This window comes from Pinus tabuliformis, chromosome 6 (genome assembly GCF_031772625.1).
Source record: "Pinus tabuliformis cultivar Carrire ecotype Pingquan chromosome 6, CPIR1, whole genome shotgun sequence".
In the NCBI taxonomy this organism is placed as follows: Eukaryota; Viridiplantae; Streptophyta; class Pinopsida; order Pinales; family Pinaceae; genus Pinus; species Pinus tabuliformis.
In genome coordinates, this window is record NC_142292.1 from 1,441,865,177 (window position 1) to 1,441,879,125 (window position 13,949).

General features: G+C 34.9%; 1 protein-coding gene across 21 annotated transcripts in view; it reads right to left on the reverse strand.

Annotated features, from left to right (window-relative positions):
- Positions 1–13,949, reverse strand: part of LOC149264029 (soluble inorganic pyrophosphatase 6, chloroplastic-like) — a 154,221-nt gene that overhangs the window by 32,886 nt on the left and 107,386 nt on the right. For 18 of the 21 annotated variants that reach the window (XR_016259513.1, XR_016259512.1, XR_016259507.1 and 15 more), the window contains exons 3-5: positions 6,742–6,842; positions 6,415–6,596; positions 1,114–1,212 (exon numbers count right to left, since the gene is read on the reverse strand). Coding sequence is in view for 6 of the 21 variants with exons in the window: in XM_089427421.1 (XP_089283547.1) it covers positions 1,114–1,212; positions 6,415–6,596; positions 6,742–6,842 (382 nt within the window). In the remaining 15 variants the exon portion in view is untranslated. The remainder of the gene's footprint in view (positions 1–1,113; positions 1,213–6,414; positions 6,597–6,741; positions 6,843–13,949) is intronic. The other 3 variants (XR_016259539.1, XR_016259538.1, XM_089427432.1) reach the window with 1 other exon arrangement.

The following is a 13,949-nucleotide window of genomic DNA, read 5'->3' on the forward strand; positions in this document are numbered from 1 at the left end:
GAGGCCAAATGGATGCCTCTAGAAGCTGGGCCGACTTGATCATCTTGGAGCCAAAAATTCAAATTTCAAAATTCAAAATTTTTTCTTTTGAAACTGACATGAAGAACATGTCTTTGATTACATATATCTCAAGAGCTAAAATATTAATTATGAAGACTGACCATAGCTACAAAATTCAACAACACTCACCAAAGGACATTATTTGGCAAGCACTCAGTGTTGACATTTGCACCACTGATTCAAATGATCAGTGAGGCTAACTCCCCCATTCTCCCCTTAGTATAGTTGTAATTCTTTTACCAACTCTTCTTCATGTTCTAGGGATCTCCTTTATGAAATAACCCACTAGCACATCTATGTCATTTCATTCTGATTCATTTATTCGTTCTTCATTTTAGGGAGGCTTCTTGCACCCAACCCACACCCCATCACCACCCCCTCACTCCAACCCATCCTTTTGAATTTTCTATTATTATCAGTTTTATTCTATAGTCTCTTTGACCTACTTTGGTCTTTAGTGGGCATTAACAGAAATCAGTTTCATTTTCAGGACAAACTAAATATTCCAAAGTCAACTCTAACACCAAAGAGTAATTATCCTGAAAAGGAAGCCTCGCTATGAAATATTATAGAAGATCCATATTTGACTGTGAGGCACAAGGATGAGATTGAATGTTTGAATCAGAATTGAGTAACAAAGATTGAATTCAGAATATAAACAGTTGATACTCAATAGAACCACAACATAATAGCTACAATTTGTAACTAGCCAAAGCAGGTACCAAATGGAAAATAAAGAATGTGCAGGCCATCCATGATGATGCTTACTGGGGGTAGCCTAATGGAAAGACTAAATGAAACAAATAGAAGTAACATGGAGCACTATTTTGAGAAAAGCAGTCCCATGCCCAGTTCCAAAGGGCAGTGGGAGAGGTTTCACATCTCAATATAGTAACAAATTAAATAAGAATCTTAATTCATATGAATATCTTTCAAGTTTCCACATTTAAAAGAATGTGGCAGACAGAAGGGAAACTGGTACAGTTCCATTCCTCAAAAAGTACATTTTCAATTTGAAGTCAGGAAAAAAGGGGAAAAATTTACAACACTCACCTTATTTGCTGGCTTATCACCAAGCCCAAACTTATTAGCAGGTTTTCCATCTGGAATCTTGTAATCCCTAAACCAGTTCCGAATGGCAGTTAATGTGCCCTGCAATGAATCAATCATCATAAATACAAAGCAAATCAAGACCAAGGAAAATAAGAAGCAATGCAATGCAGATCAAGCTCGGCTTTACTGCACAACAAAACTCAATTGTAAAAAGCAAAAGCTCATTTTTATTACTTGCTTCTAGGAAACATTTGTTAAAGCCATTTACAAATGCATCAGTTTTAGACTGCTATATCCATCCATCAATCATTCAGTGAATAAGGCCTTGAGAAACACATAAACAGAAATTGTCGCCCAATTTGTTTTATCTAGTTAAATTTACAAACTGGAATTTGATCTGAAAAAATCCTACCTGAAAAACATCTGAACTTTAGAAAATAGAGATAAGCCATGTACCTTTAGAGAAACCTGTGATGAAAGAAACAATTGTCCAAGATCTAAAAATGTCTTTCATAAAAGTACATTTTTTTAATAAAAATTTCCCTTAAAAAATTATACTCAAAGACTAAGGATAGATATTAGAACCTAAGTTACAGTAACCCTTCCTCTCCAGAACATTTCTCTCTTACGCAAACCGACATATCGAGATCAGACTAGGAATATTGTAGAAATAGATAACCTGACCCATGACTCACCTTCCCTAAACCCCTGATGGAACAAGTTCTACATTCCTCTGACCACCTATATTTACTCGTCAGATTTTACATCTATACACAATGTATATCTGCCAGATAATTATTTAAATAAATCAATGCATATACAGTTTTCAACTTTACAAATAAACCTACATTCTTTCATAATTTATTTTATTTTGCTAAGTTTTTTTTAGCAATCTCCATTTCCTGGAAGTCACTCTCCTGAATGACTTAACTGAGCAACATAGTGACTGAGAGTGTGTGCACAAAAGAGTTGCAGAAGCAGAACCACTAAAGTAACAATTGTAAATTTTCACTAGACAGCCACTGAGGTTAAAAAGCACTTAATTCCAATGACCAAATGAGACCCCCATATGATTGGATTATTGTTGACAACAACACAGTATCAATTGGTTACCACCGCATTACCATCAACTGAAACTAAGTTGCAACCAAGGCTGAAACATTAGGTTACAATGAAAGCCGAGTTAGCACCAGCTTACAACCAAGGCTTAGTTCCTTTTGTAAATTAATTACTCCAAAAGACTTGGAATATCAAGATATCCATTAAGGATATAAATATTATATTAAATATTAATAAGAATAAGAATGAGAATGAATTACAAATGAGAACGAGAGGCTTGCTTATATATCAGGCAAGTGTTTCTTCTTGAAGATTCATGTCTCATTTAGACATGCCTCTTCAACCTAATTACTAATTAACTAATAATTATTTATGTTTATTATCCTTTACATTATTTTACATTATTTATATATATTTTATTCGTTACATTGCCTCCTTTCTCAAAAGCTTTGTCCTCAAAGCTTGTCGATGAAAAAGGCTTGATATCTTTTTCAACTTCGAAAGTCTTTCTGTCTCGGAATAGTCATCTTCGTCGATACAAGCTGATATGATCTTCTTAGTGACAAACAAAATTGTCGCACTGAGAAGGGATCAAACCATCCCAGATTAATCTTCTATATAGTACTCTGATCACTGGAATTTTGTAACGACTTGTTAGCATAAGACTGGATTGAGATTACATCACTATTATTCAAAACATCAGTTTGTTGTTTCAGTTCTGCCTGGTTCAAATATGTAGCATGGTTGATTCGTCTGTTCTCATGATTTGGATGCCGATATGGAACTTTTTTGGTTTGATTTCTCCTTACTGGGCATGTGCCAATTTTTATATTTTCTTCTAGCAAAGATGTTGTTGAGATGGTTATGGAACATTCACCTGGGATGTTCATTGTCTGAACTGCAACATCTACGTGTTTCGTTTCTTTAACTGACTGGTCTTCTTGAGTTGTCATATTCACTCGATCGGTATTTGTTGTTTTGTCATCAACTTGAATTCCTACATTTGATGCTTCTTTCTCGATAAGTTGTTGTACCTTGTTTTCTAATGACTTCTTATCCTTCTTAAGTTTCTTAATTTGCGATAGTAATTTTTCGCTATGGTTTTTAAATCGAGAAACTTCTTCATTTTTGTCAACATTGATTTTGTCAATTTCTTTTTGCATATTTTGTAATACCTTTTTACCTTCTTGAGACATTACTTTTGAAATATTTGAGATATCTTCTGGTGTTACTGAATTTGGTTTTAGTGTAAAATCTTGGAGCGTTATTTTCTTCTTCTTGTAAGAAAATGTTAAAAACTTCTTCTTTGTATTTAGAATAAAGGAACCTAGAGTTTCCATCCAAGGTAAACCCAAAATAATGTCACCTTGATTGTTCCATAGGGTCTGAACTGAGAATTGTGATACAAATGTATAATCTTCAATGTTTAACTGTAAATTGGCTATGTCATATATTTTATTGCAAAAAAGGTCTAATTCTAATTTTTCAGTTATATTTGACTCTGGAATCACTAGTTGGTTTGCAATTTTAGGTGTTATATAATTTGCATCTTCTGCCAGAGAAATAGAAATAATAACATCTTTTCCTACGAGAGTTCCTTTAATGTTAAATAACGCTTTACCGTCTCTGGGTAGGGTTTCTGGGAATCTTATGGCCTTCAATTTGTATTAGACTCCATTTTTGCTTCTTGAATATTAAAGATTTTTTAATAAATCTTTTTTTTTCTATATATATTTTCCAAATATTCTCCTTCAATGTGGATTGTTAAAACTTGAATACCCTTTTATTTAAAAAAAATACTCCTTTATATTTTTGCCCTCTATATATGTATGTATTTCTTTATATTAAGACCCCTTTCCAAAATAACTTTATTATCTTATAATAATAATAGTTTCACTTCTTCTTTTTTTTAATAATAAATTGGTCCCTTTTTTTATATACTTAATTACTTCTTTGATAAATTTTTAATGTCACCCCACTTAATAAATATAAAGGTCACGTCTTTTTATATGACACAGTCACGATGTTAAAATACCATGGGTTGTTTTTAAAACCTCCATTAAAATGTTCTCCACATAAAAAGTAAATTGTTTTTTGTTTTTTTTTTTTTTACTTTTTAAAATACCATGGGCAATTACCATGGGTTGTTTTAAAAACCTCCGTTAAAAGTAAAACGTATTCCTTTTGTTTTTTTGTTTTTTTTAACTTTTTAAAATACCATGGATTGTTTTTAAAACCACGGGCTTCTCCACGTAAATAGTTTTAAATATACTTGGTATGAGATTTTGTATCCGTTTTGTTTTTTCTTTTACTTTTTTTTTCTTCTTTTTTTTTAATTTATTTACTTATATTTTTTTTTGGGTTTATTTTTTTTTTATGGCCAAAGGCCTAGAAAAACGGAGAAAATGAGAAACTCCCAAATATTTAGCGAAAAGCTTGAACTGCAATAGCAATAAATTTGACGAAGAGTCGATAGCCAAAGACTTGGATCGGAGAATGGGCTTTGTGCACTGGTTAAGCAACCTAGAGGACCGAACTGCTCTGATAACAAATGAAGCGAACAAAGTTCCTTCTATAAATTAATTCCTTCTGTAAATTAATTACTCCAAAAGGCTTGGAATATCAAGATATCCATTAAGGATATAAATATCTTATTAAATATTAATAAGAATAAGAATGAAAATGAATTACAAATGAGAATGAGAGGCTTGCTTATATATCAGGCAAGTGTCTCTTCATGAAGAGTCATGTCTCATTTAGACATGCCTCTTCAACCTAATTACTAATTAACTAATAATTATTTATGCTTATTATCATTTACATTATTTTACATTATTTATATATATTTTATTTGTTACACTGTAAAACAAATACATGTGTATCTAAAGACAACGGAATGCATAAATCATAATAACACTTAACTATAAAATGAAAAACAAACAGAAAAGAATCCCAAGCAGAACAAGTGATCCCTCATATAAAAAATAAAAGCTATCAGCCTTCGCTCCTAACATTGAATGTCAATAAAGAGTTGGTAAATTGGTCATGAGGGTTGTCTGTCCCTCATATTGCTGACATCATGTACTTTTCATACAACTTACCTTTTGTGTTTCTGCTGGCAATGTTTCCAGCAAGAATCTCCTGTAAGTTGAAAGGAGGATGTCCTGTAAATTACCCTCAACCATAGTGTCAGCAAGAAAGAACAACATCGAGAGGAATGGCCACTAGTTGCTCAGGGGTGCAGGTGCAACACTGGGTGCAAGTGGGAAAAGAAAAATAACCAAAAGGATCAGACATTGAGATGTTGCATTTCTTGGTTTGTTGACATGGAGGCTTTGCTTGCTGTGATGATGTTGCTGCAAAGGCGATAGTTAAATTACCACAAACCCAAATCAAAAGACATCATGCAAACCCATGTTTTGAGCTGTCACTTGTACAGATTCAGATTCAGATTTGGTATAATACATACAAAATGGAGGGGAAAATGATCATATTGCCCAATCTTCAACGTCCATTGTCAAAACTGAAGATATATACTCAGAACTACCCCAAAATATGTGCAGACCAAACCCTGAAATTTGCCTGCAACATCTTGGATATGGTTAGCAAGTTCCCAAGTCCCCAAAATGCTGGAATATTGGACACAGGGGCCTTTTTGGGGGGTGACAGTCCCTGTGCAATCAATTCAACTTCTAGCACAAACTTTGATTCAACCTTCAGTTCATACTCTACTTAGATACATCACACAACCTTTCATTCAGTTCAAACTCTAAGGGATTACACACATTGTCACTTCACTGATGTACCTTATTGGTTTACCATGTCTTCAACCTGAATTGGCGTCAAATGACACAACCTGTCATTCCATTTTCTAAATGTAACTCATATTATTTCAAAAATGAACCAAAGTTACCATAGACGGACATAAGAGTTACATGAAGATCCTTGGCCTTTGTCACTCAATTTACCCAATATACTTCACACAAAAACCTAAATAGTAATAAAAAGTGTGAATAATATGATGTACAACTTTAAGCCAATGTTAAGTAAGTTCATACTCCCAATCAACCATATACAAGAAAATTAAACTCTTTTAAGGACAAATACCTTGTTAATCTAGGAAACTGCTTTCAACCACAATCAACAAAAGCTTATTTTTCTAAAGGTATTAGAAATCTTAACATCGGCATAAACTTCTGATATAGAAAAGAAAGAAGAAGAAAAAAGGTTGATGAGAATAACCGGAAAGTGCTTCTCAACGTCATTGACATCATTGACAAGTGGTGCTCTTGGATCATCAACAGAAATAGCAACAATTTTCCAATCCAATTCACCTTCATCAATCATTGCTAAAGCAGCTAATGGCTTCACTTTAAGTACTTCTCCAATTTTAGCCTGCCTTTCCCCAATCTCAACCACATCAACTGTTCAAAACTATTTCATCAATTAAAATAAATGTATGCACTCAATCTAATAGAAACACTTGATCAATAATCAAAGAATTCAATTTTCAAACATCAGAGTGAAACCAAAAAGGGAATAAATTATTAATAAAATCTGTGGACAAACCTGGATCATTGTCACCAAATGCTCCTTCAACTTCTGCATTTGCAAGAGATGGGTCTTCCCATGTTTGTGGAAGCAATCCATAGTTCCAATTTATGTTATATCTGTCAGTTTCACAATATAAGAAAAAATAGGTTAGAAACTCCATGAAGCGTAAAATAAAACAGAGGCAAACACATGTCATATAACAAGTATGAAGCTCAAGTACAGGAAATCAGAAAAGTCAAAACAATAGCAATATAAAGATCACAAATAATAGAAGACATAATAGATTGATTAACACTGATATGCCAAAAATCGATTAAAACACTAATGTGCCAAAGAATAAAACCTCACTGAACAGTGAAAACGAAAGAAGAAATAGAGGACAATAGAGTGCAACAAACTATCAGCTCAATGTGCAGTGATGAAACATCCTATCATTTCACAGGTACCTTCCAATGGGTGTGTATTGAGGAACAGTTACATATACAGCAAACTATTTTACTAATGCTGCAGTTCAAAATTGACATACTGAGTTTACTGTCTTTTAATTCTTAAGAATGAACCTATACTAAAACAACAGGAGAGTAATGATCCAAATCATAAGCATTGCATAGCTTTAAAATACTGGAAACACGAAGTATAAACTAATACAGTATGCAAATGAATGTCATATAGCAAAGTATGAAGATTAAGTAAAAAAGACCAGAAAACTCAAAAAGTAGTAATAATATTAAAAAGGCAAAGTGAGACGAATAAAACCAGCAATCGACATAAAAATATATATTTATTAATAATGAATACGAATGGATGATTTACACGCTGAGAGGCCCAGGCTTAAATACAGCCCTATATGCCTATTGGTGAATGGGCATGATATGCCCTGTGCCCTAATTAACTAATTCGTTTACAAGATACTAAATTTTTATGTAACATTGCCTTCCTCTCAAAAGATGCTTTGTCCTCAAAGCATACGTAATGACGGGTGTTGTTAACGAAACACTTCAGTTTCCCAAGAAGCTTCTTCTTCTGGTAAGTCCTTCCACTTGATCAAGTATTCCTTGATTACACGAGATTGAAGCTTCTTTTCTTTGGTGTATATGATACCTTTTGGTTCTAAAATGACCCTTCCTTCATCATCTAAGGATGGAAACGTTGTTTGTGCTAATTGATGATCACCTAACGCCCTTTTAAGGCAGGATACATGGAAGACGTAATGAACACGACTTTTATCCAAAAGGCTTAAACTATATGCAACTTGGCTGATCTTTTTGTTGATCCAGTATGGTCCATAGAACTTCTGTGCCAATTTTTTTTTCCTTTTTGTTTCAAGCTTGACAAATACCCATTCCTCAACTTCAAATTCTCTTTCGGTTCTGTTTCAGTCAGCTTGTTGCTTCATACAGTTTCTTGCATCATTTAAATTTTCTTTTAGGGTTTGGACAATTTTTTGAGTTTCTTCTAGTTGGTTTTTAACAGCTAGTAGATTTGTCTGGACGGTAGCTAGATCCTTCCATTTTGGAGGTTCATACCCATACAAAGCTTGGAATGGAGTCATTTTTGCTGACATATGATAAGTAGAATTATACCACCATTCAGCAACCACTGAACCCACTTATTTTGTTTTTTTAGCGTAACAACGTAGGTAGGCTTCCAAACATTTATCGACAACCTTCGTTTGTCCATCTGTTTGAGGATGGTAAGCGGAACTCATATTTAAGTACGTCCCTATATGGTTAAACAATTCTTTCCAAAAATTACCCTTAAATTTGGCACCTCTATCACTCACATGTTAAAATTTGGGTACCAGAGGACAAGTGGTTCCCTAAGGCTTTGATCTTTGGCCTAGGGAAAAGCGTCCAAATTTATTTGTACTTTTCTCCTAAAGTGACTTTATAAGTGGTAAAGTCAATTTAATTTAAAAGTGATTTTATAAGTGGTAAAGTTACATTCTAATTTAAAAGTGACTTTATAAGTGGTAAAATTACATTCTAATTTAAAGGTGACTTTATTAAAGTCAATGAAGAATTAGAAAGTGAAAAAGTCACTATGGAAATAAAAGGCTAAGTGGGTCTTTATTAAGTGGGTGAGTTAAAAAATAGAAAGTGAGAATTAAATGCACACTTATTCTCATCCCTAGATCTAAATGAATCTCAGCCATTAGATCTTAGGATAACCCAAAAGGTCATTTAGAGAGTAAAAGGAGAAGAGAAGAGAGAAAGATCAATTCATTCTTTCATGAGCATTTGAGAGAAAGAGAAGAGAGCAAGGAGAAAATTTCTGAGCAATGAAGAAGTGAAGGAGAGCAGCAAGAAGACATTTTAGCAAATCTGGGCAGCAGCATTTATTGGCACACATCCCAAGGCAAAACCGTACAGCATGAGAAAGGTAAGAAATCGAAGAAGAGGGATAGCATAGAAATCGAGAAAGAGGGACACCAGCAAGGGCACGAATTTCGAGGCAGATTTGGGCATGAATTTCTAGGCAACCATACTGCAGAAATCCGTGCGGTCCATACAGCAAGTTCTGGTCACCTTTTTTGAGGCAATTGTACAACATTTAATGTTGTTTTATTGCTAGAAAATTTTCTGTTTGGCTGTTTGCTGATTGGCAAGATTTTCGAGGCAAAATTCAAGCACAGAAATCGAGATAAGTTGTAATTTGTGGTTGCTGGAATTTTTAATGTGTATTTCAGTTTCTCTGTAAAAGCATTTTCAGAAATAAAGAAGAGCTCTCAAACTAGTTTTCCCCAAGAGTAGTAGGAGGTTTTTCCAGGGTCACATTGACCAAAAATCACTGTGTTATTTTCTGTGTGTGGTTGTCATAATTTTGCTGTGTTTTATTTCTGCAATTTCAGCAGTTGTGAAATCTCTAAATTTGTGTTTTCAAAAAATATTGTCATTTCCAGATTTTAGAATTTTTATCATGCTTGAATTTAAAACTAAATGCATGGAGTGATAAGGAAAACTGATAACCGGAGTGGGGGTTGAAATTTCTTCATCACAATGACTTTCGAATTCCGTGTAATTTATAAATATTTTTGCAGAATATCTCAGCGATTTGTTTCGCTGAGTCTGATTTCTTCATTGCAATAAAGCGAGTATATTTGGTGATTTTGACGACTACTACGAAAATCTTATCCTTGCCTTCAGATATAGGTAATCCCTTAATAAAGTCCATTGATATTTCTTCCCATTTCTGATTTGGAATGTTTAAGGGGTGAAGTAATCCTAGTGTCATAATATTTTCCCTTTTATTTCTTTGACATGTGTCACATTCCACTACATATTTCTGAATATCGTGACTCATCCCCTTCCAAAAGAATGACTGACGTGCATTGTAGTAAGTTTTAAAGAATCCTATATGTCCGGCTGACAGTGAATCGTGTGACTCCTTGAGTATCTTGGATTTAAATTTGGAGTTTGAATTCAGATAGATTCTTCCTTTGTACCATAGAATGTCGTTCTTCCATTCAAATTTTGAGTTGTCTAGAAGGTTCTTGATTAGCGCAGTTATTTCTAGATCCTTGGCATACTCACTTCGAATCTCATTAAGCCATTCAAGAACAACAGGGCATCTGCTACTACATTGCCTTTTCCCCTTTTATGTAGTATCTCCATGTCAAAGGCAGCGATTTTTTCAATCCATTTTTGTTGTTCTTCGAAAAGTGTTTTTTGTTGAAGGAGGTGTTGGAGATAGTTATGGTCTATTCGAATGGAGAACTTACTTCCCAGAAGATATTGTCTCCACTTAGCCAATGCGTGCATAATAGCTAGCATTTCCTTATTGTTTGTGGACTTAAGACATTCACTTTTATTGAGCTTCCTGCTTTCAAAAGCTATTGGATGCCCTTCTTGCATTAACACTACGCCTATACCGAATCTAGAAGCATCACACTCGATGATAAATGGTTTAGAGAAATCTGGAGTTGCCAGTATCGGGGCATTAGACATAACTCCCTTCAGTTCTTCAAAACACCTTCCTGCTTCCTCATTCCATTGGAATGAATTCTTTTTTAAAAGGTTTGTTAGAGGTGCAGTTATATGTGCATAGTTTTTAATAAATCTTCAGTAATATCCAGTCAATCCGAAGAACCCTCTTAGCTTGGATATATTAACTAGTTTGGTCCATTCCTTTATAGCTTTGATTTTATTAGGGTCCACTTTTACTCCTTCATGGGATATTATGTGTCCATGATATTCTACTTCTTCCTTCCCAAAGGTGCATTTGGATTTCTTGGCGTAGAACTGATGCTCTTTCAGTAGTGTAAGAACTTTATCTAGATGTTGTAGGTGCTCTTTCCAAGTTTTACCAAAAATTAAAATATCATCAAAGAATACTAATACAAACTTCCTAAGATATGGACGACATAACTCGTTCATAGTGGCTTGGAATGTTGTTGGTGCATTGGTTAACCCAAAGGGCATTACTTTAAATTCATAGTGACCTTCGTGTGTTCGAAATGTCGTTTTTGGTATGTCTTCCAACCTGATTCTAATTTGGTAATAGCCTGACCTTAAGTCCAATTTTGAGAAGTATTTTGCGCCATGTAATTCATCCAACATTTCGTCGATAAAGGGAATTGGGAATTTGTTTTTAATCGTTATTTTGTTTAATCCTCTATAATCAATGCATAGCCTGAATGATCCGTCCTTCTTCCTTACCAATACCACTGGAGCAGCATACGGACTCTTACTTTTCGAGATGATCCCACATTTTAAAATGTCTTGGATTAATCTCTCAATTTCAGTCTTTTGGTGATGTGGATATCAATACGACTTGATGTTCACGGGGTTTGATCCCTGCTTTGATTTCTATTGTATGCTTGATTTCCCTGTTAGGAGGCATTTTCATGGGCAGGTCTTGGAATACCTTTTCATGCTTCTGAATTAGCTCTTGTACTTCTAGTGACTCTTCGTTGATCATGTTTGCAAATAACAATTCTAACTAGTGACATTGTACTACATAAGCTGGTGATCCTTTCTGAATCATCTTCATCATCTGGGATGACGACACGATTTGATTCTCTGGTGCTTGGAGTCCGTATAACTTGTACCTCTGCCCTTCCCAGTTAAAGCTTATGAACTGCTCTTGATGGTTGGCAGAGTAAGTGCCTAGGGTTCGTAGCCACTGGATACCTAAGACCACATCTACTCCTCCTAATGGTACAGTGAAGAACAGGGATTCTAAATTAAAGTCTTGAATCTGCAATTTGAGCTTATGGAATTTCCCTACCTTTTCAATCTTCTTACCGTTGACTACCATCACCTTCATGTTGGATAAGGGAAATGAGAAAATGTTGAGTCTCTTTGCCACAGTTGCATCTAAAAAATTGTGGGTGCTACCGGAGTCGATGAGAACCACTAAGTTGTTCTTCTTTATATGTCCTTTTAATTTTAGAGTATGGGGTTGTGATATACCTATCATAGCTAATAGTGACACTTGCGAAATACTTCCGTCATCTAATTCTGGAGGGAATTCTGGGGCATCTTCTACTCCTTCTATGTCTGATTCATCATTGTTTGAATCATTAGTTGCTTCACAATTAAATAGGTTCTTCGATTCATTTCCTTTAGCACACCTATGTTTAGGGTCCCACTTCTCACCACAGCGTTTGCATTTGTCTTCTTTTATCCTTTGCATTTCCACGTTAGATTTTTCGCCTTCACGAAAATGTGGTGGAACATATTTATCTGTATTCCCAAACTGGGGCATCCTTCGTCTCGAATATACCTTTTCCGGTTTTAACCACAGTATTTGTTCAAATTTCTTTTCAGCAACTTTTTCTTTTTGTCTTGCTACTTCTATTAACGTAATGTCATGAAGCTCGTAGTTCTACTCATAGATGAGTTTTAAGTTCGGAGATGTATGATTGAATTAGACGAGATTCTGATAACCCAGGTACTCGTGTTGCTAAGGTCTCCCATTCTCGAGTGTACTCATCCATATTTCCTTTAAGTCGCAATCTGATGAGTGTTGAAAATAACTCTTCTTCCTTTACACCTTGGAATCTTTTAAAGAATGCATCCTCAAATTTTCTCTAACTGATGGCGATTGTCGTCTTCTTCCACCACATATACCAATTATATGCTTCGCCTTTCATTTCATGGAAGCGTGTCTAATCTTTTCGTCATCACTGTCAATATCGTAAATCTCGAAATATTCTTCTGCTTTATTCAGCCACGCAACGCTGCATTTTTCGTTACCATTGAACTTGGGTAGCTTGATTTTTTCTCTCTGTTGATACGTCACTAATAGTGGAGCGAAAAGAGGATATTGATTGGTGAATGTATTCCATAGCTGCTTATTTGAAAATATCGCATTACTATTTCCTTGATGGTGCGTGGATGATTTTTTTGGAGACTACTTTTTAATGAGAATCTGTTGAATTTGTTGAATCTGATGAATTGTGTTGTTGATTACCTCCATCATCTTAGAGTAGTTGTTCGGGTGTAACCTTCATCCTTTCACACAAAGTGTTCAGCAACGTTATTGTCTGATTATGATTTATTTCGGATTTGATATAGTTCTACCCGAGCTATTGTTCTATTCAATTTGTTGTATCCTGTAGCTTCTTCATATCGACGGAATGTCCAATAACCGTACTCAAGATCAACTAATTTTGGGTTGAAATCATCGGGGTGGCTAGTAATCCTATTCTCCAGATCAATCAGTTTTTAGCTGAAATCGATCATTGTCATCGACGACATTGAACCGGTTTGCTGGGGTGTATATTTGTCCGCCAGCTTTTAATTTGATTTTTTCTTTAAATAATTAAATTTAATTAATTATTTAATTATATAACATATAGGTTCTTTTTTAATATTAAATTAAAGTAATTAATTTTATTATATATCATATACAGTTATAATAACAATATAATATATGTTATTATATCGATTAATCTGTCATGGATTATATCGATTAATATGCTGTAGAAAAAGATGGGTCAGACGTCAGAACAGGGATTGGCATTTAGGGTGGTGTGGGCTGGGCGTGAAGGAAGACGGCGGACGGTGGAGGAATGAACGAACGCGGGAGTTGCGGACAGGACTGCACGCCAAGAGGTGTAGCAATCGGGACAAGGATGTCGAGGACACAGTGGGAGGTAGGACCGACGGTGGACTATGGCGAAAGATGCAGCCAGAGTACAGGCACGAGATAGTGGACGGAACGGTGCGTGAGGCAAGAAAACGGCAGTACCGGAGGTTTCACGATGGCGATGGCTG